At 40.9% G+C, this 22,044-nt stretch overlaps 1 protein-coding gene across 8 annotated transcripts in view; it reads right to left on the minus strand.

Annotated features, from left to right (window-relative positions):
* Positions 1 to 787: 787 nt before the first annotated feature.
* LOC148759270 (uncharacterized) overlaps positions 788 to 22,044 on the minus strand; it is a 42,681-nt gene continuing 21,424 nt past the window's right edge. Inside the window, exons 2-4 of one of the 8 annotated variants that reach the window (XM_088789538.1) lie at positions 21,730 to 22,011; positions 11,404 to 11,478; positions 788 to 1,807 (exon numbers count right to left, since the gene is read on the minus strand). In XM_088789538.1, the coding sequence (XP_088645664.1) occupies positions 21,843 to 22,011 (169 nt within the window). In that variant the 3' untranslated portion in view covers positions 788 to 1,807; positions 11,404 to 11,478; positions 21,730 to 21,842. Of the gene's footprint in view, positions 1,808 to 9,503; positions 11,479 to 14,982; positions 15,435 to 16,427; positions 19,533 to 21,729; positions 22,012 to 22,044 lie in introns of those variants that run through there. The other 7 variants (XM_088789539.1, XM_088789536.1, XM_088789535.1 and 4 more) reach the window with 7 other exon arrangements.

The following is a 22,044-nucleotide window of genomic DNA, read 5'->3' on the forward strand; positions in this document are numbered from 1 at the left end:
CAGGCCTTTCCAGGTGCTTTCCTGTGAATTTACTTCTATTTTTCTCTCACTGCCCTTTTCCCCTCTCTACCACATATTTGCAGAATTGTGATTGTCCCTCATAATTGGCTCCAAATGTTGCTTCTTCTATTTATTTATCTTTAAGGAGTAGGGTCATCAGCTCTGCAACCTAACGCTGGCCACAGACACACCGTCCTCTCCTTTCTCTCCTGCTCTGCTGTTAACTAACTTGTAAATTGGGAACAAACATAAAATAGTGATGGTTGCACCCCACACCCCATCACTCCCCTCACACTGAGGAAGGTCTGTGGCCCACATTAGGCTGCTCGCCGTCTCCTCCCCTTCCCTTCCATCCCCTTCAAGAAAAAAGTATTCCACAGAGATCCATGGACCTTGCAGGGCCAAAGGACAAAACAAATATCTTTACAACACACCATAAGTCACCATGAAATGTGTGCCATCATTTCCATGGTTTTGATAAATATGAGGTGTGCTTAAATTAGAGATCATAAATTTGGGAGCCTAGAGGAGATGACTTGGATTTAATAGAACAAACTGCTGTATGAAATCTGTCTTCTTAAAGTTAATTAAAGGAAGTGGAAATGGTCATCAATTAACAGAATCTAGCCCTCCAAGGAATAGTTTGTGAATACAAATGTACGTACACATTTGTACATACATATGGGCATTATGCGTGTAGATAATAGTGTGTGTCGGTATTTATATACAACTCCTTCTTATTCAAATAAGGAGATACAAAGGGATTTTTTATGATTTGTGAATTTATTCATACAAGTGACATTAAAGACATAGAATCAAATAATATTTCATTGTATGGTTAATGCATACTATTATTGTAAAGAATATAATTTCATACAATTTCTTTTTATGTCAAAACAACTGCATATGGAGTATGTGTATTTCCCCATGTTACATATTCCACCCTCCTCTGGACAATTAACACAAGACATTATTTTAAAAGGTCACTATCTAAAGACATTGAAGAATCCTGTACAGGCTTCTGTTTTCCAGATTACTGGTACCTTAAAAAAATCAAATATAATGAGGTTGTATTTTTAACATAAAATTAAGAGAGAAGGATAAATAAATTCAAAGGCAGAGGTAGTTACTCATATTCTCTAAAAACATTTTGGAAAAAGTAAGTCAGCTTTTGCATACAGTCTGTCATGAGTTTTGTATTTACGTTAAGGTCTTTATTCTTTATTGTCAAGCTCACCAACTGGATGGGTCCTACAATCTCTGCTTACTCTTTGGCTTTAGGAGAGCTGGGCCCTTAGTCTGAGAATTGGGTGGGATGCTTTTGAATAGCCTCTAAGAGGGCTGAGCTTCTGAGTTGCATGAGCTCAAAAAACAATAAAAGGTGAAGAGAGAAAGGAAAAAGAAGCTTCTTAACTGAGTTGCTAAACCAAAAAGATGGCTTTTGAACCATACCCAAAAGCTATCAAATCAAATCACTATACGCTAGTCTAGAACGTTAGCAATAGTGTTAACACGTGTCTTACTTGATATAATGTATATAGAAAAGGTGTTTGTCTATTTATAAAATCAGGATGGGAAGCTCTGAGGAGCAAAGGCATTGTCTTGGATTGTATAAGGGCACAGCATTGTCTATGGATGTGGGTGGCCTTAACTAACCATCTTATGTGCTAGCTGCATTTTCACCTACCGGAGGTAGCAGCACGAACTGAAACAACTGGTTTGGAAAGCATTTGGGCAACACATAATAAGAGTCATAACACTTTTCATCTGTCCTTTGACACAGAGATTGGTCTTCTGAGAATTTATCCTAAGGGAATGGAAAAACAAATAACATTGCATTGTTATTTTCAAAAGCAACGTCTTGGCCATAAACTGGAACGTCCAACAATAAGGAATGGTTAAGTAAAGGAGGTAGAGTGGCTGTATGAAATATGATGCAGTTGTTCAAAATGTAGCTGTGTAGTAACATCCAAAACAAAGCTTAAGATATGGGTTAGTTATCAGTTATTGGCCCCCACCTTGGAATTCTCATTTCTCTGCTGTGCTTAAGCTAGAACTCTGCAAACTGAATTTTTGCTTTGCTTGCTGGTTCCTTATTATAGTCCATCAACAGCAGATGACGCTAGAAAGAGAGAGAATGCAGGAGTGGGGAAAAGAAACAGGTCCCTCCCTGTGCACTTCCTGTCTTGTCAGTTACCCCACTATGGCCCTTCACTCTGGACAGGGGCAGTTGATCTCACCAGCAGTGGGTTCCAGTCTCCAGCTTTTATCTGCACCCAGAAGCCACCTCATCACCCCTCCCCTCAGAGCTGTCAGCACCAACCCTGGTGGTGACCCCTCCCTGAGGTCTGCAGCCCCCTCTCCCAAGCTTCTGGTTCTGTGTACTTGGACATTTTCCCTTTGTTTCTCCACCCTAGGGGTAGGATCTACTTCCTGTACTTACGCTTGTTTTATTTCAGGGTCTCCTTCATGCGTTTTCAGTTCTCCAATACCTATTTAACCGATTTCTTATATTAAATTCTCTCTGCTAAATAGTGTTGTTTCTACTTTCAAGACTAGTTTAAAAAACCAGGGAATAAAATCGTCTGTGTATGATGAGTACAACCATATGAAACTATGTAAAAATTAAGAAAAAGTACTAGAAGGAAATTTACCAAAATCTTAGTAGAGGTTGTATTGGACAGAGAGTTAGTCTTATGAGTGATTTGTTTTTCTCCCTTCATCCCTACTTTCTGGATTTTTTTTTTTTTTCGTAATGTGTTTACATTACTTTCATAGTAAAAATACACATTTATATATTTAAAAGGGGAGCATTTGATTCCCAGTAAAAGAGTATAGACCTGTAAAACCAGATGAATTATATAATTCAGGTAATGGAAAGTGATTGCAAATGCGATCACAATTCCACTGGGGGTATGTTTTGAAAAAGAGGAGCAGCACAGGAAGACTAGAGTGAAGCAAGTGATGTCACCGCTCTCCAAGAGGGGAAAATGGTTTAGTTCAGAAATAAACTGAGAAGGTTGATGTGACTTTCCAGCAAATTCTACAACAACCTATTACATAGATGACTCAAGAGCACTGGGAGAAAGCCTAGATATACAGAGACCAAATTATGCCAAATTCGCTTCCCTTCCTTTTTGTTGGATTTTTAGATAGATTGATCATGTTTTCATTTATTTATCCAAGTCATTCATATAACAAACATTTATCACATACCTACTTTGTTCTAGAAACTGTCTTGACAATGAAAAGAGAAAGACAAGCTTCAAGTAGGAGAAACAGATACTTGATATTTAGATGCTATTATTACATGTCCTAGGAAACAAATCATTCTAATTTAAGCTCTTCATTTTACCCAATAATATGCAAAACAGACATCTGTACTTCATACCTAAGACTCACACATAACTGCCCCACACCCCGACTTTTGGTGGGGAATGGATACAGGGACTGGGGATGACAAGAGGGAGGGATTGGGATAAGGCAGGAACTGGAATGGGTGACAATGAGGGCAGGTTCAGGGGTGGGGTGGGGTTAGGCACCATCTGGCAGCCAAAACACATAAAACCAGGCAGCATATGTTTTTCACACTTACTCATCACAGCAGGAGCCATCAATCATTCTAAATAAGATATCTGCTCATCCTCTTGATTTCACATGAGTCTTGCATAGTCCGCATATCAGATTCTCTGAGTTCTCCCTTCAAGTTGTAGTGGTCAAATGCATTTACTTTTTAGTGATGAACAGATTTAGCAGTTAAATAATGGAACTCATTCCGTTTTTGGCATGGACACTTCTGCTTTTTTTGGTATTCTTTCTGATTCGATTGTCTTTACTGATTAAGTATACATAGGACATCAGAGTGGGGGGATAATTTACCTATAATAAGATTTTATATTCTCAGCTCTAGACTAAAATAAATTTCTGGTTTATGGCTTTTTTTTCTGCTGTTGTTTGGTACTCTCTGCTGTATACAGACATCTTAGGTAATATTCTAAAGCTCCATTATAATGACGGTTGGGAGGAAAACACTAAAACCTTTTAGAGGTTAACCTAGATACAAATGTTAATATATCTTTACACTTTTTTTACCTCTGAGGATAAAGAAACTATTATCTTCATGAAAATTACAAGCCATTTGGAAATGAATAAAGTAGAAAGTGAAAATTCCCCACAATTAGCAGTGGAAGTTGTTGCAGATGGAATAAGGGAGAGGGTTTGGCTGAGCAGGTATTGGTAATTAGTATTGGTAATACTTTTTGACCTGACTAAACGAACAAGGATGAATCAAAGTGCTCTGCTTCAGGGCAGGCAAGACCCCCAAACACATCTTTGTAATACAGTGTGGCAAAGACTCTAGTGGAGGAGGATCAGGAAGAAAGCAGTGAGCATCAGGGTGGAGTTGGAGAGGAGAGTTGGGTGGAGTTGAGGCTGAGGGTTGTGGCTAAGTCCTGCTCCGTGTTACCATGCTTAGCACTGAACAAGAAAACAACAACCAATTTGTTATACCTCACCATAGTTCAAAACATACAAGGTGGCCTATTAAAATGTATGTAATATAAGAAGAGAAAGTAAAAATAAGTTGTGAACAAGGGCAAGAGAATTGGGGTTGGAAAAATAATTGTCCTGAGGGAAATTTTAGAGCCGTAGTTCTTAACTTCTGAGTTCTGGACTACTTTGGAAAACTTTCCATTCATTCATTTTTGTAAAACAGATATGTATAAAGATTCTGCTCTGTTCCAATCTGTGGCAGCCATGGGAATATGCTCCGTGGATCTCCTGCTGTGGGGAAGCCCAGCTGCCTCCCTTCTGGGTTCACCACCATGTCCTCACTGAGGCCGCCAATCCCCCCCCCCACACACACACACCAGCTGCTCCCAATCCCCGCCAATGACAGAGCACAGTAGAGGTGAGGGTCCCAAGGATTTTGGCTCAAGGACCACCCATGAGCCTGGTCAGAACTTTCTTAGAACTGTGCTGTGGTCTGAGATTCTTTCACCGATCCTCTTTCCTTCCCTTTCTCCTTTCCTAGGGGTCAGACCTGTGTTGTGGTCTAACAGTTCTGCCTGCCTCCTGTCCCCTCCCCTTTGTCTTCCACTGGTATTTCCCCCAATAAACCTGCTTTTCCAAGGAGCTAACCCACATGCACTGGGGATTCAAGTTACCAGGACAGCCTAGGATCCTGCTCACATGGCATTTCCATTCTAGAGGGAAAAGGCAGACTACAAATATGTGACTGAAATGGTTCCCAGATAGTAATGACTACTCAGAAGAAAACAAGACAAGGTTACGTGCTGGAGAATGAGGAGGAATTTTACTTTAGACTAGGTGATCAGGAATAGCCTCATTTATTAAGATGCTATCTACATGTCAGAGGCCTGCAGGAGGGAGCCATAAGGAAGAAGGAGTCTGTGCGTTCAAGGACTGACTGTGTGTGGGGGAGGGGATAGAGCTAGCACAGCGGTAGGAGGATGTGACCTCAGCCCTGTGGGCAGGGGCTGGGCATGTGGGTCCCGGAGAGGAGTTCAGATTTTGTGCTAAGTGTGATGGGGAAATAAAAAGTATAGGTCTAATTTTAGGGACCTTACAGACCTCCTAAAACTTACCCATTGGATATAGGATCAAATTGTAAGTGGAAATGTGCACATTGTAGGCAATTTTCTATAAATATTACCTCTCTTTTCTTTTAAAGCGTAAGTTTATTACTCTTGAAAATGTTCTACATCTTTACTGTAAAAAAAGTGCCAACTATACAGAAAAATACAAAGAAGAAAGTAAAATTATACCAAAGCTCACTAATTAGGGACAACTATTGGTAATATTTGGATGAACATTCTTCATGTTTATACATTTCATATTTATATAACTAGATATAAGCACATACTTTCATATACACTACATATATGTGTTTACCATTTACTATACATGCTTGTTTTTGTGTGGTGTGTGTGTTTTTGTTTTTTTGTGGGTTTTTTTTTTTTTTTTTACATTTTTTTTATCCCTGGAATTGGGCTGCATCTTTTGCTGGTGTCTGGCCAGGCAGTGGCCATTGCAGACACATTCACAAAAATCATCAAAATGCGCAGAACGGGTATTAAGGGCTTAGGAGAAAATTCATGTGCGAGAGGTGAATTCTCTTTCAACTCCTAGGAACACAATTTTTGAGGGAGCATTATGGAAGGCTGTTTGTTGGAAGTGAATCTGAAGTGCTTTATCAATTTTCCTGAAATCCAGATTGGCCAATTCTACATAACAGCAAAGACGGCTTAGGAGCCCAATGCCCTTATCTCTTTTACGTATTCTCAAGAAATTCAGCATCCAAACACTGTTAACGACATCAAAAAAATACAGGGACATTGACAACTCTGAGTTAATAAGCATTCAGAAAACTTGGAGTCTAATATAAAGAAGTTTCAGAAACATTAATTTATTACACTTATATTTTTCTTTCATGCATGCACAAGAGCGACATATTATAAAAATATACCTAAGTCTGAAAGAGCTGATAAGTATGGAATAAAAATTCTAGGTAACAAGAAAGCACTGTGTCATTTAATGGACAACATTTATTTTTCTTTCTAAGTATCATAGAATAATGATGCATATTAAAAAACAATGGTATCTCAGATTTGATAAAATATAATAAACTCTCCCTCTTCCATTTCAAGGTTACTTCATATTCCACTGTGTGTTATATTCCATAATTTATGTGGCCATCCTTCTATTAATGGACATTTGGATCACTTTAATTTTTCACTATTATAAACAGTGGTACAGCTAATATTTTTGTGCATACATCTTTTCACACTGGTGTGATTTTTCTCTTTAGGGTATAAACCAAAATGTTGATAAGTGTCGAGTTGCAGGGATTTTGAAATGATACACCTTCACTGCTTGTACACAGAGTGCCACAATGCCAGGATGCCAGGAAAGAGCAGACTAAAAACTTCAACTGTCACCGAGCTGGAGGAGGGGTGGCAATCTCTTGTGAAAACTGAGGAGCCTGAGGGGGGCTTTCCCTGCCTGGAAGCCAGTCCACTTCTTTTTGGAATAGCTTAAAGGGGGAAACTGTGGGCAGGGCAAGATTGACTGATTATTTGGACTGACCGTTCATTCATTCATTCATTCATTCATTCATTCATTCATTCATTCCATAATGCTACTCTGTGCCAGCTATTGTGCTGTATGTTAAGGGACAAGATAGAAATTGTCCCTACCCTGTGGAAGATGCCTATACCATGTAAGCCATTTAAGAACTTTGAACTTTATCCCCAAATATGTCTTTTTGGTTTTGTTTTGTTGCTTTGTTTTTTAATCTCCAAAAGCCTTAAAACAAGAGACTTTAAGCAGAAGAGTGTCACACTCAGATTGATTGTTTTTTGTCGCAGTCAAAATGCTTGACATTTGATGAAGTGGAACAGGTGGCAGGAACGGGAGCCTGTTACTGGGACCCAGCTGTCTGAAGGCAGGGAATCTTCTTCAAGTGTTACATTAGTCTCAGCTTTGACTCAACTGTACTGTATGGGGAAAGGTTGCTGAGACCTAGTAAGAAAACACACGTGGGAGGTGAGGAGTTCCTCCTTTTTTGGAATCCATCAAGTTTGAGTGCAGCTGATCTGGGTTTGTAACACTAGAAATAAAAGCCTTCCTGATGGCCAATGGGACTGCAATAATGTCCCTTATATTCTCTCCTTAGTTAACTCGGCCTCATAACCCCTTGTCCTTATTCTTTTGAACATGCTGTTCCCTTTGCCTGGACCACTCTTCTTCCTCTCGGTCTGGCTGACTCAGGCTGATCTTAAGTCTCAACTGCAATGTCATTTATTCCGAGAATCTACCCCCTACCCTAGATCAGGTGCTGTGGCTATGTGCTTCCACAGGGTAGGACGTCCCCCACCACCATTTATTTAGCATATTTTAGGAAACTTACTGGAAGGGCCACCATCCATATGGTTAGACAGGTCATGCCTTTCAGTGGGGCATCATTTATATCATGGTCTATGTGAATAATGTCTCTGCTTAACGTTTTCTGATTAAAATAGCAAACCTATCCTTATCGATACATACAATGGTGAAATGTAACCTTCCCACTTGGAATTTTAATTTTCTACAACAATGTGTTTGTAGTTAGATTTAAAATTAGTAATATCCTCAGTGGCATCTTTCCATTTTTGTTTTATGTGCTGCTGCATTAATATAACCAGATTTCCCCCCTTCTATTTCCTAATCACCTTTATCATACCACTCACTCCAAAGACAAGCCTCACAATTGCAGGGACATGAGCTAAGACCAATGTCAAGGGCTCAGCACTCTGCTGACAGAGGATGAAAGGAGAAACTTCTCCCTTGAGGTAATTAAGGAATAGTCCGATAGCAATAGTTCCACCCAACAACATAGACTGCCGTCTCAGTGCCAGAGGACAAATGACCACTGTCTACTCCTCTGGCTCAGTATATCTACATATAAAATAAAGGCTATCTTTTTTTCTTTTCCTTTTTTTTTTTTTTTTTTTTTGGTGTATTGTGCTGGTCACTAGGGTTGAATAAAGACAAAGCATCCTCCACATTTCTTCTCCCCGAGGTTCTGCATATACATAAGTTTAGATCAATTTTCCATTTTGATAAATACAACCATCTCTAAAACAATGACCCCCAAAGGAGGAACATATCTCCTACAGGGCTCCAGGCAGGACTCAGTGCCAGCCTCAGCATTCAGTCTCAGGATCCCCAAAGATTAATGAGATATGGAAACAGACAAGATAATGTGCACTTTTAAAACATTCTGTAAGAATTCAGAAAAATCATATTTTGCTTCTTCCTACAACTCAAACAAGCTACTTTCATAATTTAAAACAAAACCTTACATGTGAAATGCCTGTGGAGAAATTGAGAAAAGCATGAGTTAAAACAGACTTCAGGTGGAACTTACATTGGTTGGAAGGAAGTGGAAAGATGGTCCATGGTCACATTTAGATGACGGTTGGAAATATGGGTGTATGATTTGCTGAGAGTCCCAGAAAATGGATTTGTTAGGTAAGGGAGAGTAGGGGGTAATGGATTTGTTAGGTAAGGGAGAGTACAGAAATAAATAACAAATTCTCGGAGGTTCTTGTTCATGAGTCATCAATTATCTGGCTATACAAATTAACCAGAACCAAAACCCATCCTAGTCAACCCATATCTTCAAAGACCCAATCAATAAATAATAAAAAGTGTTGATCTATTAGAAAACTATGAGGAATAATCTGCAACTAAGAAACATAATAAAAATCATCTGAAATGATAAATCTTTGGTAGAAAACATGCTGAAGATATGTGTATAAATATGTCATTATTTACAATAGAATTGAGGAATGTTTTCTTCTATCTGAAATTAAATTTTGCAATTTAATACAACTCACTGTGATGAAAAGGCCATTGATTCAATAAGAAAGTTATTTCTTTGCAACATTAATCATCTTAAACTCATGGTTTCTCCAGAGGGATAACCCCTACTTTGCTTTCCATTTATATGATCTTTAATAGGAAACAAATGAGTTTGCTAGAGTTGTATCCTCACTAATATTGTAAAATGAAACTTAGAAATATGATGGGCTTAATGACTTCGCCGTGGGCTTCATAATCACTAGTGTAAATGATAGCATTTGCTTTGACTGCAATGAAAACTACATTCATGAGAATAACTCGGCTGAAGTGTACCTGAGGTTGATGGAATTCAAGGAAAAAGCCTTATTTGCGTGCGACTTATGTAATTGGAAGATTCGGACTAACATTCTCTACCATAACAATGACAGACTTAATTCCAGAATTTCACATAACAGGGTAGCATGTTGAGAAAAATGAATAATCCTTACTCTTCTAGACACCCAGATATGCACTAAACACCTTTAATAAGGCTCTTAAATCTAAAACTATCCAAAATGATCAACGGAGTCTTCGCTCTGGCAAAAGCTATGCCAGCAGAGGAATTCTTCACATATCTCAACAGTCTTTGTTCGTAGTGAAATATGCATTCACTATACAGTTCAGTTTTTTCCTTTTCTTCCCTCAGTGGAGATGGCAAACACATGATGCCAGGCCCGGTCCTTCCTCCATGACAGGCCTCACTAGTCAATCTTGGCACACTTTCTCGCTGAGCCCAGATCAGCTTTCTCAAAATATCACTTCAGTGAGCTGCCAGTTGGTCAGTGCTCAGGTGAAACCTATTTGCCATTCCTGTTCCCCAAAATAGCTCTATATATTTGATTTAAAAGGTTAGCTATGTTCCATATATTCAACTTTCCATACAGTTCCTTTCTGTTACTGTCAGAAATGTTTCTCCATAGGCTATTGTAAAACCAGATGTGATTTAAACATAATTATAACACCATCAATCTTTTAAACTCACACGTGAAGAAGATAAAATATGATAAAATGGTCAGCCTAGTAATTTATAAAATCTTGAGGGATATTTTCTGTAGATATATTTTTGTATGATGGGATAAACCATTAAGTACAATGAGTTATACTGATCTGTGAAATACTAGTTATCTGAGAGGACATTGATTCATCACATTTAACACTGCACATTTGCTACAGTGGTATCTATCGCTGCATCACAAACCTTCAAAACTAATCTTACCTTGGAAGCATTTTGTCTATGTTAACATAAAATGTGAAGTAACGTCATTAAACAGGTAAATTGTATCAGCAAAAGCATAGCTTCTACTGCTGTGCTTTGTAATAGCTTTATCCTCAAGTCCATTCCCAACAGTCTTTTCCAGATAACTTACAGCCCTAAGCCATCCATCTGCCTCAAATGCTGTGATCATTATTTCTTTCCATTAGATTAGTTGAATCATAAGAACAAAGTAACTGAAACTTACTCTGGAGGCAGGAAAATAAACCCAAACATAACTGGAAGATTTTTTAACCTCTTCTTCCATCCTTGACCTGGGGACCATTTGCTTCTCTTGATGTGAAAGAAGTAAGCACATAAGGAGTCCACCATGGCTGCTTGCCCCAGGATGCCTGCCAGGGGACTTGCTGCTTATTGTCTTACTGTACCATTTTCTCCTTACCATCTCTTCTCTATTGAATCCCAGGAAGCAATGAAATAGACATGGGAGATATGACATGTTAACTTAAAAAAAGGACTTGTGTAAAATGGAAAGCCAAAAACTATTATACATGCTGGATGTAAGCCAACTCTTTAAGGTGAAAGTAAAACACAAACCTTCTCTTCATTTGTAGTCAACTTGGGAGCTAGGTGTTTGACTGCTGAATTCTCTTTTCTCTTTGCATGAGCATAAAACCATTTAAGAGCAGAGCACCCCGTCTCCATCCCCAGGCATCCTGCACAAACAGCTGTCAGGCCTAAAAAATTGCATCTGGGAAAGGAACACAAAATGGGGGTCAACCCACCTGTTCACACTGTTGGGGGATTTGGCAGGATGTGGCATGTTTTCTTATCTGTAAGATGGGGTGATGATTCTTGCGCTAAGAGAGGAAGGGAGGGGAAAGAAATGATGTAATGGATGTGTACTTGTTCTGTCCATTAGGCAACGAGTCTCAAAGAGCTACAGCAGTGTCAGGTAGGATTTTATTACAGCATCCTCATCGTAGTCTGTCTATCTGATATACTTCAAGACGTGTAGCTCCTTCTTTAGACTCAAACAAGATGAAGAGAGATTTAGATAAAGTGCAATATTGCAATATTGTCAAACTCACCTTTCAGTTTATTTCCAACTACCACATACCCATGGTTTTCAACCTCGCTCAGCATTTAAAATCAATTGTAGGGTTTTTTTTGTTTTTTTTTTTTAAACATTAAGATGTCATTCCCAAACTTTAGCCCAGGACTGCACAGGACCCAGTTGTTTTTAGTTTTAGAAGTTCTATAAGTAATTCTGATGCCTAGTCAAGGCTAAGAACCACACATACAAGGTGATCCTGGGCAGCTCGCTCACCCTTATACTCTCTCAGACCCCAGATTTCTTTGCTTCCATACACAGGTCTGGGTACAATGGGCAATGACGCTTTAAGATTCCACTGGCAGAGACTTTCCTTCTGCCTCAGTCTCTCCTTCCTCTCCTTCCCTTCCCAGGAGAAGCTGGGGGCCTGAATAATCCAAGCATCTCTTCTGCTCTTACCTCCTCTTTCTCTAATTAATTGTGAAGATGAGTTGGACTGGGAGCCACCTGAAATGAAACATTGGCTCCATCTCTCAGCATCTACGTAATATCTGATAATCACAATGTATAGTATGATGGCGAATGAAACAACTAAATGCAATTTATTATACTAAAAGTTATAAGCATGCATTTAAAATAAGTGCCTGTGATTACATTTTGCTGAATTACAATTTTAAACTCAGCATTGAATTTATGTTTTGTTTTTTTGTTGTTGTTGTTTTTGTTTGTTTGTTTTTTGTTCCAGGTAATGACTGCATTAGCCAAACATGGATACTTTGATTCATACTAATCCATTTCTCTTGGGTGAAAATACTTTATTATTTTTAATTGTTTCAAACTCACCCATTCATTGGCATGCATAATTTTAACAGGGTTAATTCTAATCAGCTCAATTCTAGAGAAAGATTTTTGTGGCTTTGTAAATCCTTCCTTTTTTTCCCCCTAAGAGCTCATTTTAAATTAAATTAATCTTTGTATACCTTTGCTATTAAAATCTTCTCAGGTTGGTACAGGTAAGACCATCAAACTGATTGCTGACATCTAGAATGTGGTTGTTCTTTTCATTTCCCCTAAGTTTTTCAGCACGTTCATACAGTAATATTTCCCAGCTGGTAAGGGACCCAGCTTCTGGAAGAGGCTAAAGCAAGAAACACAGCCTAGCTCCCCAGCTGCATGTTATTACGTTATTTCCAATTCACAGGAAATGAACAATCATTTAGTCTTGACAGGTACATCCAGAAACTCGCTGTCTTCGTTTTCAACCTGAAAAACAATCAGGGTCCTGCAGAAGTTAAGCATTAGTCTTAAAGTATGCTTCGTATTTTTTGCCAGCGTTATGAGGATATCTTGTGAAAGCTTTCGAAAACACTCTGGGAAAATGCTGCCAACAGGCTAAGAAACCTGGGAGGAAAAAAATAATCATCCGACATACTTTCTGTTCATGAAGATATGTAACTTAGTGGTCCCTTGTGAGCTGGTGAAGTTTAGACATATGTGATGGTAATTGGGGTGTAACCCAAATGGTCTTTTTAGTAGACGATTAGACTTAACACAAAGCAAAGTTGTCAGCAGTAAGCGCCCCTGCAACTCAGTTCGAAAAGCCATTACAAATACGCTAGAAGGGTTTTTTCCCCCTTTATCCTGATGGATTTTTCCCTCAGTTGAAAATATTTCCATTTTCTGAACATAGTTTTCCAAAACAGAAATACAATCAACATAAAATAATACTCCCGTTCGACTTGCAGGTTAAAATTCACAAAGCACTTGCAGAGACATTACTTTCCCCTCCTCACTGCTCCTCCTGTCATGGAGGCTGGCCTCCATTTTACAGATGACAAAACAGAGACACAAGGGAGGCTTCACAGGCTGGCTAGAGTTGCATTTCCTAAGTGAGAATGCCTGGACAGACAGCTGGGTCTCCTGGCTCCTAGGCCAATGCTGTTTAGTCTATCTAGCTGAGGATTTTAAAACATTTACTTCAGCTTAACTCACTTTGCTCCCTATTATGGTCCATTTGTGTGTGTCAGTCTTTATCTCTGGACCTGAGTCAAATTTCACCCCTTCTCCCACCTCTTCCTGTTTCACAAGGGGAAACACACACACACACACACACACACACACACACAACAAAACAAAACAGAACAAAACAAAAAAAAGCCTAACTATGGAACACATGTGCTTCTCATCTGGGCTGTTTAGAGGGATCGGGAAATCGGAATTGTCATTGACTCTTCGTCCTGGTGTTTCAGAATGCCCTTCCACCTGGGTCCCACTGGCGCTGCTACTGGTCACAGTCGGATGGAGCCTACTGCATTCAAAATCAACCTTCCAGAGTATGCCTCCATTTCAACTGTCATCTGTTTGGCTTCTCTATGTTTTAGAGGTTTGCTTTACTGGTCTGTGAAGAATCTCCTTTTGTCGTGATTTAGGGTACATTTGGAGGCGTTCAGTGAGAGGATAGTAGACACCTTTCGGTAAAGACCTGGAATCTTCCACCACCTCTCAACTGGACTGCAGTGGGCAGCCATGACTCATGGTGAGCTCATGCATTCCTGGGCAAAGTTTATAGTAACCTGGAGGCTGAGAGATTTGCAGGTGCCTTACATACTGAGCATTCTAATGCTAACTCACCTCCACGTTGCACTGGCATCTTTTGAAGTAAAACTTCATGGGGTGAACAGGAAGACTACAACATTTTTATTATAGTTGGCTTCCTTTGCTGAATTAGCGTTTATATTTTCCCAGTAGAAATCCCCAAATTGAAAATATAGAGGTGTCAGCTAGCACCACTTTAGTTAAGGTTGTGTCAACATTTCCTATAAACCTTGTTTTTCTAGGGTTTATAACTAGACCATAAAAATTTGCTCAGCTCTGAGACTTGGCATAGAAAGTAAACTTGGGAGTGAATTTTGCAGCATTTGAAGAGGGAAAAATAAGTTCAGCTGTTTTTAACATGTGCCTGTTCTAAAATGGAAATGATTTTAAGATGCATTTTCTTATTTGTGTGACTCAAAAGGAGCTTCACTTAAAAAAAAGAAAGAAAAAAAGAAACTCCTCAAGAGATTATTTCATTGACATGAACTAATTGCTCTTGTTAATTTTTAGAGAAAATGTTAATGATTGAGGTATTTAACTCAAACCCACTGACTGTGCATCTGCAGGTACCAGTTTTCTCAAAGCAGTTAGTTGTGCATGATAATGTGATTTGGCAAATCGTCTGCATACCTTTTAGTGCAGGAAACCAGGAATGCTTCAAAGGAAGGAATCCTTCTGGTAAGAGGTTAATGGGTCATTTCGAAATACATATTCATTCAGGATAACATCCTTTTATTCATCTTAATTCAATCTGTAGCTCACATTTATCAAATGACCCCAAAAACCAGTTCATACAATGTTTGTATGAGGGAAACATCCGATCTCTTTGAAAATCTACATTTTCTTGAGGGCGGGGCTGGTACCCTGCTTCCCAGCAGCTCACATATCCATTTGGCTGTGCTGCCAGGTTACTGGCCTGTTCCAGGCAACTAGTCAGCATGTTGTCATATGCTTGTGATGCCCTGGCCTGCATTTGTCTGTCTGTCTCAGGCCATGAACTCTGGGAAGATGGCAGCCACCAGTGACAGGAGCATCATGGAGGAAAGCAGGAAAGTGCTGGACCCAAAGCCAGAAGAACCGAACTGCATTCCAGTGCCCGCTCTGGTCCTTACTGACTCTGTCAACCTCGGAGAGTCGGTCCACAGGTCTGGGGAAATTGATACTCTGCTAACACAGTAGAGTTAATGAGAGAATCCACTGAATTCATTATGTATATAAAATTTATACACACATACACACACACACACACATGGTCAGACAATTAAGTTCACCAACTCATCCTAGAAAAAGTGCTACATACCTCATTGCTGAATATCACTACGGTTACCTTCGAAGTACACCCCTTGGGAAGCTATGCACTGATGCCAGGGCCTAGTCCACCCTTCAAAGCAATTTTGGAACTCTTTTACTGGAATGGCCATCAGAGCTGTCGTCGTATTACCCTTGATGTCCTGAATGTCCTCAAAGTGTCTTCCTTTCAATATTTCCTTTATCTTCGTGTAAAGAAAGAAGCCATTGGGGGCCATATCGGGTGAGTAGGGAGGGTGTTCCAATACAGTTATTTGTTTACTTGCTAAAAACTCCCTCACAGACAGTGCCATGTGAGCTGGTGCATTGTTGTGATGCAAGAGCCATGAATTGTTGGCAAAAAGACAGGTCGTCTAACTTTTTCACACAACCTTTTCAGCACTTCCAAATAGTAAACTTGGTTAACTGTTTGTCCAGTTGGTCCAAGTTCATAATGACTAATCCCTCTGATATCAAAAAAGGTTAGCAACATCATTGCAACAAGTTCGTGAACTTAATTGTCAGACTGTGTGTGTGTGTGTGTGTGTGTGTGTGTGTGTGTGTGTGGTGTGCCAAAAAAATGTATACAAGTGGACACTTTGTTCAACGTTGCTCAAGCAGTAGTTTGCCATAATCAGAAGTGTCTGGACGCTGACGGTAACCACTTTGAGCACCTCTTATAATTGCAGAAGTCAAATGTGACTTATAGTCATCTTTTGTAATCGGTATATATTGAGTATTACAATTTTAATAGTGTTTTCTTTTCTTAAAATGTGTATACATTTTTTTTTGGCATCCTATGTGTTTACATATATATATATATATATATATATATATATATATATTTATATTTATATTTATATATATATTTATATATATATATATTTATGTATATATATATTTATATATATATTTATGTATATATATATTTACGTATATGTATATATATATACATACATATATATACATATATATTTTTTTAACTGTGTAGTGCTATCCACATGAAAGGTGGTAGTACCTCCCGCAGCATCTAGTATCCATGCACACCTACTAAGCCCCTCCTTTCAGTTGATTCATATGGAAAGGCCCTGGGCTTCCCAGCTTAACAAGCCACAATCACATGACCCAACCTGGGCTTTATTTCTTCTAATGACAGATTTCTGCTTCCACTACTCTAACTTACCTGTTGCTGATCACTGACCACCTTTTTGAATGGAGAATGTTCCAGAGTTTCTGCTGCTCATTTCCCATGGACATCAACCCAATCTAGTCTCAGATGCCACTTTTGATGTCACCTTTCTGCCCCTCCCCCACCTCATCCCGCCCCCATCCTGTAGCATGACATCTGGTCCTTTTGCTAGTTTCTAGGATAGGCTTTGCTGGCTTTAGGTTTTCTCCGAGACTGTCTCCCACTGCACCCTAGGGCTTCTTTCCTCAGGAGAAACATGCAACACATCTTGAGTGTAAGTGACCTACATGTATCCTAGGAAATTTTCTGGCAGGGAGAGCTGTGAAATGCCATTTGCAGCGCCAGTCCTCAAAAGGGCCCCGCACTTGGTTTTACGGTCTGCTGTCACCGTCCTGAAATTCTTAATACGTTTTTAACAAGGGGCCCCACATTTTCATTTTAGGCCGCTCCCTGCAAACTATGTAACAGGGTCTGGTCCTGATCTTCTGCTAGCTATCCCTGGAAACCTTAGCTTGAAACAATCCTGCTGAGTCGTCGTGGAGCCAATTCTGACCCGGGTTGGTGAGATTGGTGAGATTCCAGGCAGCAGAAGGATTTAGAGTGAGTCTTGCTGTCCCTCCCGGGCTGGTGTTTGCCTCCTCTCCTGGAGCTCCCACCCCACCACAGCCTGAGGCGTGGATTTCTGTCTCAGGTCCTCGCAGAAATGAGAATACTCTTAGCTGGCTTCACCGGAGCCAGACTCCCTGCCCAGTGTTTGCATCCCCTCTTCCAGAAGCCTGGATGCCCACACGAGCATTTGCAGTCTCCAGGGGAGTCCTGTTCCCACATGAAGGAGATACCGGGCACCTTGGAGCAGCCACAGCCTGGAACTGAGGACCATCACATCTGCCTGCATTCAGCCCGCTGGGTGCCATCCATTTACCCCCCCAAGGCTAACTGAAGACTAACCATGTGCCAGGCACAATATGGGCACTAGGGACACGTTATTGAGCAAGACAGAGATGTCCCTGCCCCTGGGGAGTTCACATTCTAGTGAGAGAAGACAACGAATGTAATACATGAGTGAATTTGTGGGTTGGAAAATTAACGGTGCTGTGGAAAACAAAGACAGCAGGGTAAGGAGACAGGGCAGGCTGGGGTGGTTTGCATGGAAGGGGAAATCTGATGCCAGATTTGAAGGACGTGAGGATGTTAGAGTTGTGAATTTCTGGGGAAGAGCATTCTCCATAGAAGGTACAGCTAGTGCAAAAGCCCTAAGGGGCAGCAAGTCAGGCTGACCAGAAGCAGCAGGAGGCCATGTGGCTGGAGCAGAAGAGAGGAGATGGGTAGGAGATGACACCAGATGAGGGGCCGGGGCAGGAGTCCTGCAGGTCCCGGGAGGGGCTTTCAGACCAGCTTGGAGCAGCAGTGACAGCATGTTTCAAAAGGATCACTCTGACTGGAGTGCAAGGACAGACAATAAAAGGGTAAGTGTGGAAGCAAAAAGACCAGCCAGAAAGCTAGTCAATAATCCAGAGGAAAAAATGCTCACACGTGCGGAGGGTGGACCCGCGTCTCTGAGTAACTGAACGCGGCGGTTCCGGCTGCTGACTCCCCTTCTCATCCTCAGGTGGCCTCAGCGCTGGTTCTGCCCTGGCTCCCGCCCCAGCCGCAGCCTCGCCTCTTCCTACTTCTTTCTCACACCCTTATGGTGTGGAGGCCTCAGCAGCTATTGCAGCTAAATCCACCCAAAGAAATGTAGACTGTCGAGGCCTGGCAGGGCATCCCCTTGGCCAGAGCCTTAAAAAAAAAAAAAAAAAAAAAAAGCTAGCTTTCACCTGGGGGTTGTTTAAATCCACATTTGGGGGAAGGTTTCATACTTCATGCCTCCTTAAGACCCCTTCAGGCCTGTAATGCCTTCCCCAGTCCCTCACTCCCAGCATCTACATCTGGACTATTTGGTTCACCCATAAGCTTGCTTTCAAATGAGTCCCCGGGGACGTTAACTTCAGTCAGTAAAACACCTTTGCAGGCAGTAAAACACATATCCCTATGAGGTCAGAAAACTCACTGGGCAAGACAGCTAGGTGGATGGTGCCTGGTGCCTGTAGGGCAGACGAACCGGGCTCAGGACTCAATCCCCTGACCAGGGGCACACCTGGCCTGTAAGTCACAGGCAAGCGGGGAGGAAAGAGGTGGCAAGAAGGCCTGCATGTCTCCCTTTTGTTCATCTCCATCACCTTTTTGTCTTTCCAATTCATTATTTTACCTGTTAATGAAAAATTAAATCTTTCACACCAATCCCAGATTGGGTCCAGAATCAAATAAGAAAATTGTGAAAGTGCTTTGTAAACATGAAAGCACTCTCCAAAATTAAAGTAGCATTATTATCTGGGAAAACAGCCTCCAGCGTTCTTCTTTAGTGTTTGGAAATACTGTGTTGAATACCTTCCAAACAATTAAATCCCATCAAGCTGTTCAAATTGTCCTGTTCTAATAATCCATCCAGACTCTCACAGCCCCCCTCCTGGGGGCTGCTTGTACGCAGAGTTATCTCCATTTTCTACTCTCTGCATGGAGGCTGGGTGGCGGAACATGCTGGATACTGGGCCAAAAGTCGGAACACCCACTGAGCTCAGTAACATGGGGTGAGTCACTAAACCTCTCTGAGGTTCGTTTTTTTACGTTTAAAATGTCCTACCTACTTCGCAGGGTTTGGTAGAATCACGAGATAACCCGTAGGAAAATCTTCCATAAACTGGACAGTACGGTGCAATGCCAGTTGGCCACTTCAAAGGCTGGTCCAGCTGCTGATAGAACCACAGCGTTACGGACATCAGCACTTGTTTCCTAGCAATTCCAAGATCCAGTGCAAATTAAATATAGGTGTTCTAGAGACCTCCCTGCCTTCTACTCCGTAAGGTTTTGTGTTGTTTTGTTTTTGTTTCTGTTTTGTAAGTTGCTTGTTTAGAAACACAAGAAAGCCAGGTTGCTGGGTCATACTGCTCATCAAGGTCTTCGAGTAATCTTCAATGAGAAACACCATGTCACGGTCACTGAGTCATTTGCAATAAGGAATAGGAACTAATGAATTCCATAGATTAGTAGCATGTGAGAGAAAGGAGAAAAGACCCTCAATGGTTAAAACCTGAATAAACAGTGTTACAAAACCACAGCGATATGAGGCATTACGGGATTCTGCTGTATTGTCATAGCTGGCCCACTAATTAGTGTGCTTAAAAATCTTGTACAGGGCAGTTGGTTTTGCCCCCAGTCATGAGGTGCTTGCAGGGGGTGGGGGTTTGGAGAACCAACACACTGTGGGATCTTGGAAGAGCTCTTCCTTTCCACAGTGACCCCCTTATTAACCAGACCCCAGCATGGCATCACTGAATTGCAGGAGGTAGGAGTCGCTCAGGTAGGTACTGGCCATCTTGCTGGCTGAGGGGGGTAAAAATCCTGTCCTATACGGGGGTCAAATCTTGTGAACCGGTTAGGAGGTCCTCACGCTCTCAAAACACCAAGATGAGAAACAGGCATTTCATAACAAGTGCTGGCCGTGGAGCCTCATTGCCCTGGCTGCAGCCCTGGCTCCTGCACCTACCATACAATCATCACGGAATTGCTCGGGCCCCCTGACTCCTCATCTGTGAAAATGAGCTTGGTAATGGATGAGGGTGAGCTTCAGACAGGACCTTGTGTGCAAGCAATGTATACTGAGTGCTTGCCTTATGCCAATCATTTTGACAGGGGTTATTTATTTAATTTAGTTCTATTTTATTTACTTCTCCAATTCCTCTGTGAGCTATATGCTAATCTCACCTTCATTTGGCAAATGACCCTGTATTTAGGACACCTTACATTGTCCCCACATCCCTAGTCCACCAATGTCCTATTCTTCTTTAATAAAGATATGTCCTTTCAGTTAAGAATGCCCAAATATTCTTGGAGATGTCTATTTTCTCAGCAGCCACATAGCCATGAAAGGATTTCCTCTGTATGTGGAATTTCGGAGGGATTTCTCTCTTAGGTGTGTGATAGTATGTACTTGCTCTAGCAATGAAGAAAGGTTCACTTAGTTAATAATTAGCTTATTACAAGGTAAGTGCTTTACAGATATTCATCTTTAATACAACTCTATGAGATAGACTGTTATTATCTTCACTTGACAGATGAGGAGACCGGGGCACAGAAAGGTTAAGTGATATACCCAAAGTCATACAGCTGATTCCTGGCAGAACTGGGACTCAGGCTCAGGCAGCTCTTCCTCACTGCCATTGCTCTGCCTCCTGAGAAGGCACCCGACAGAGAGAGTATTTGTACTCCCTCCATCCTACCCATCTCTGAATGGCCTGGACCCTGGACTAGACTGCTACAAAAAGGCTTCAGAAAACATGTCACATGCACCCATCAAAACTACAAGCCAAATCCAAAATGTATCAGGTCTGCTTCATGGGGAGTTGAAGAAAAATTAAATAAGCTATCCTCCTTCTTGTGATTTAACATAGGAGCAAAAACTGAATTGAAAACATTTTATTCTCATACTCTTTGCTATGTAGAAGCAGCCTACCTAGGGGAGTTTCTTCAGGATTTTATTTTGAGTTATAATAAAGAATATTTTCATTACAGATTTGGCCTTGGGATATCATTTAATCTGAATGTCTGTTCAGATATCCAGAGTCAAGATCTTAGTTTCTGGTAGGAAACTGGACACTCATCTTCCCCCCTACTAAATTGACATCCTTCGTGCCAATCTTTCAGCACTCTCTGAGGGGACCTTCTAGTGGCCTAATAAAACCATCACTGTGATGATGGACTACACACTTATGGAAATCAAGGTGATTTTATTAAGAGACATTTTGCTGTATCTAGGGAGTTAGATGGCATAAGTAATTTAAGATAACAAAAGTCCTCATTTTGTCCCAGAATTGGCTCCCACTGCTGATTCAGCTTTGGAACAGGTACATGTTGAACGAGGGAAGGAGGCAGAGGGCATTTTCACATTACCTGTTGGTCGGGTCCCTCTGAAGTCAATGGGAGTCCTGTCTGCAGAGATGCTCCTGCACCATTATGGTGCTAATGGTATTATTTTCCTTGGCCATTAGTGTGTGCTGCCCAATTCACTGCAAAATGCTAATAACTGCAGCTCTCTGTGGTTTTTCCAAGTAATGGGCCTGTGGAAATTCATCTCCAGCTTCCAAATCAAGTTGTTCCAGGACCCCTGTGGCAAGTGTGTTTCCTCTAATGCTCTCCTGCATGTCAGGAGCTTCGCAGAAAAAGAAGTGATTCCTAGGAACAGAAGCAAAATGAGGGCTCAGCTTC

This window comes from Rhinolophus sinicus, chromosome 1 (genome assembly GCF_057876585.1).
Source record: "Rhinolophus sinicus isolate RSI-liver-muscle chromosome 1, RSI-T2T, whole genome shotgun sequence".
In the NCBI taxonomy this organism is placed as follows: domain Eukaryota; kingdom Metazoa; phylum Chordata; class Mammalia; order Chiroptera; family Rhinolophidae; genus Rhinolophus; species Rhinolophus sinicus.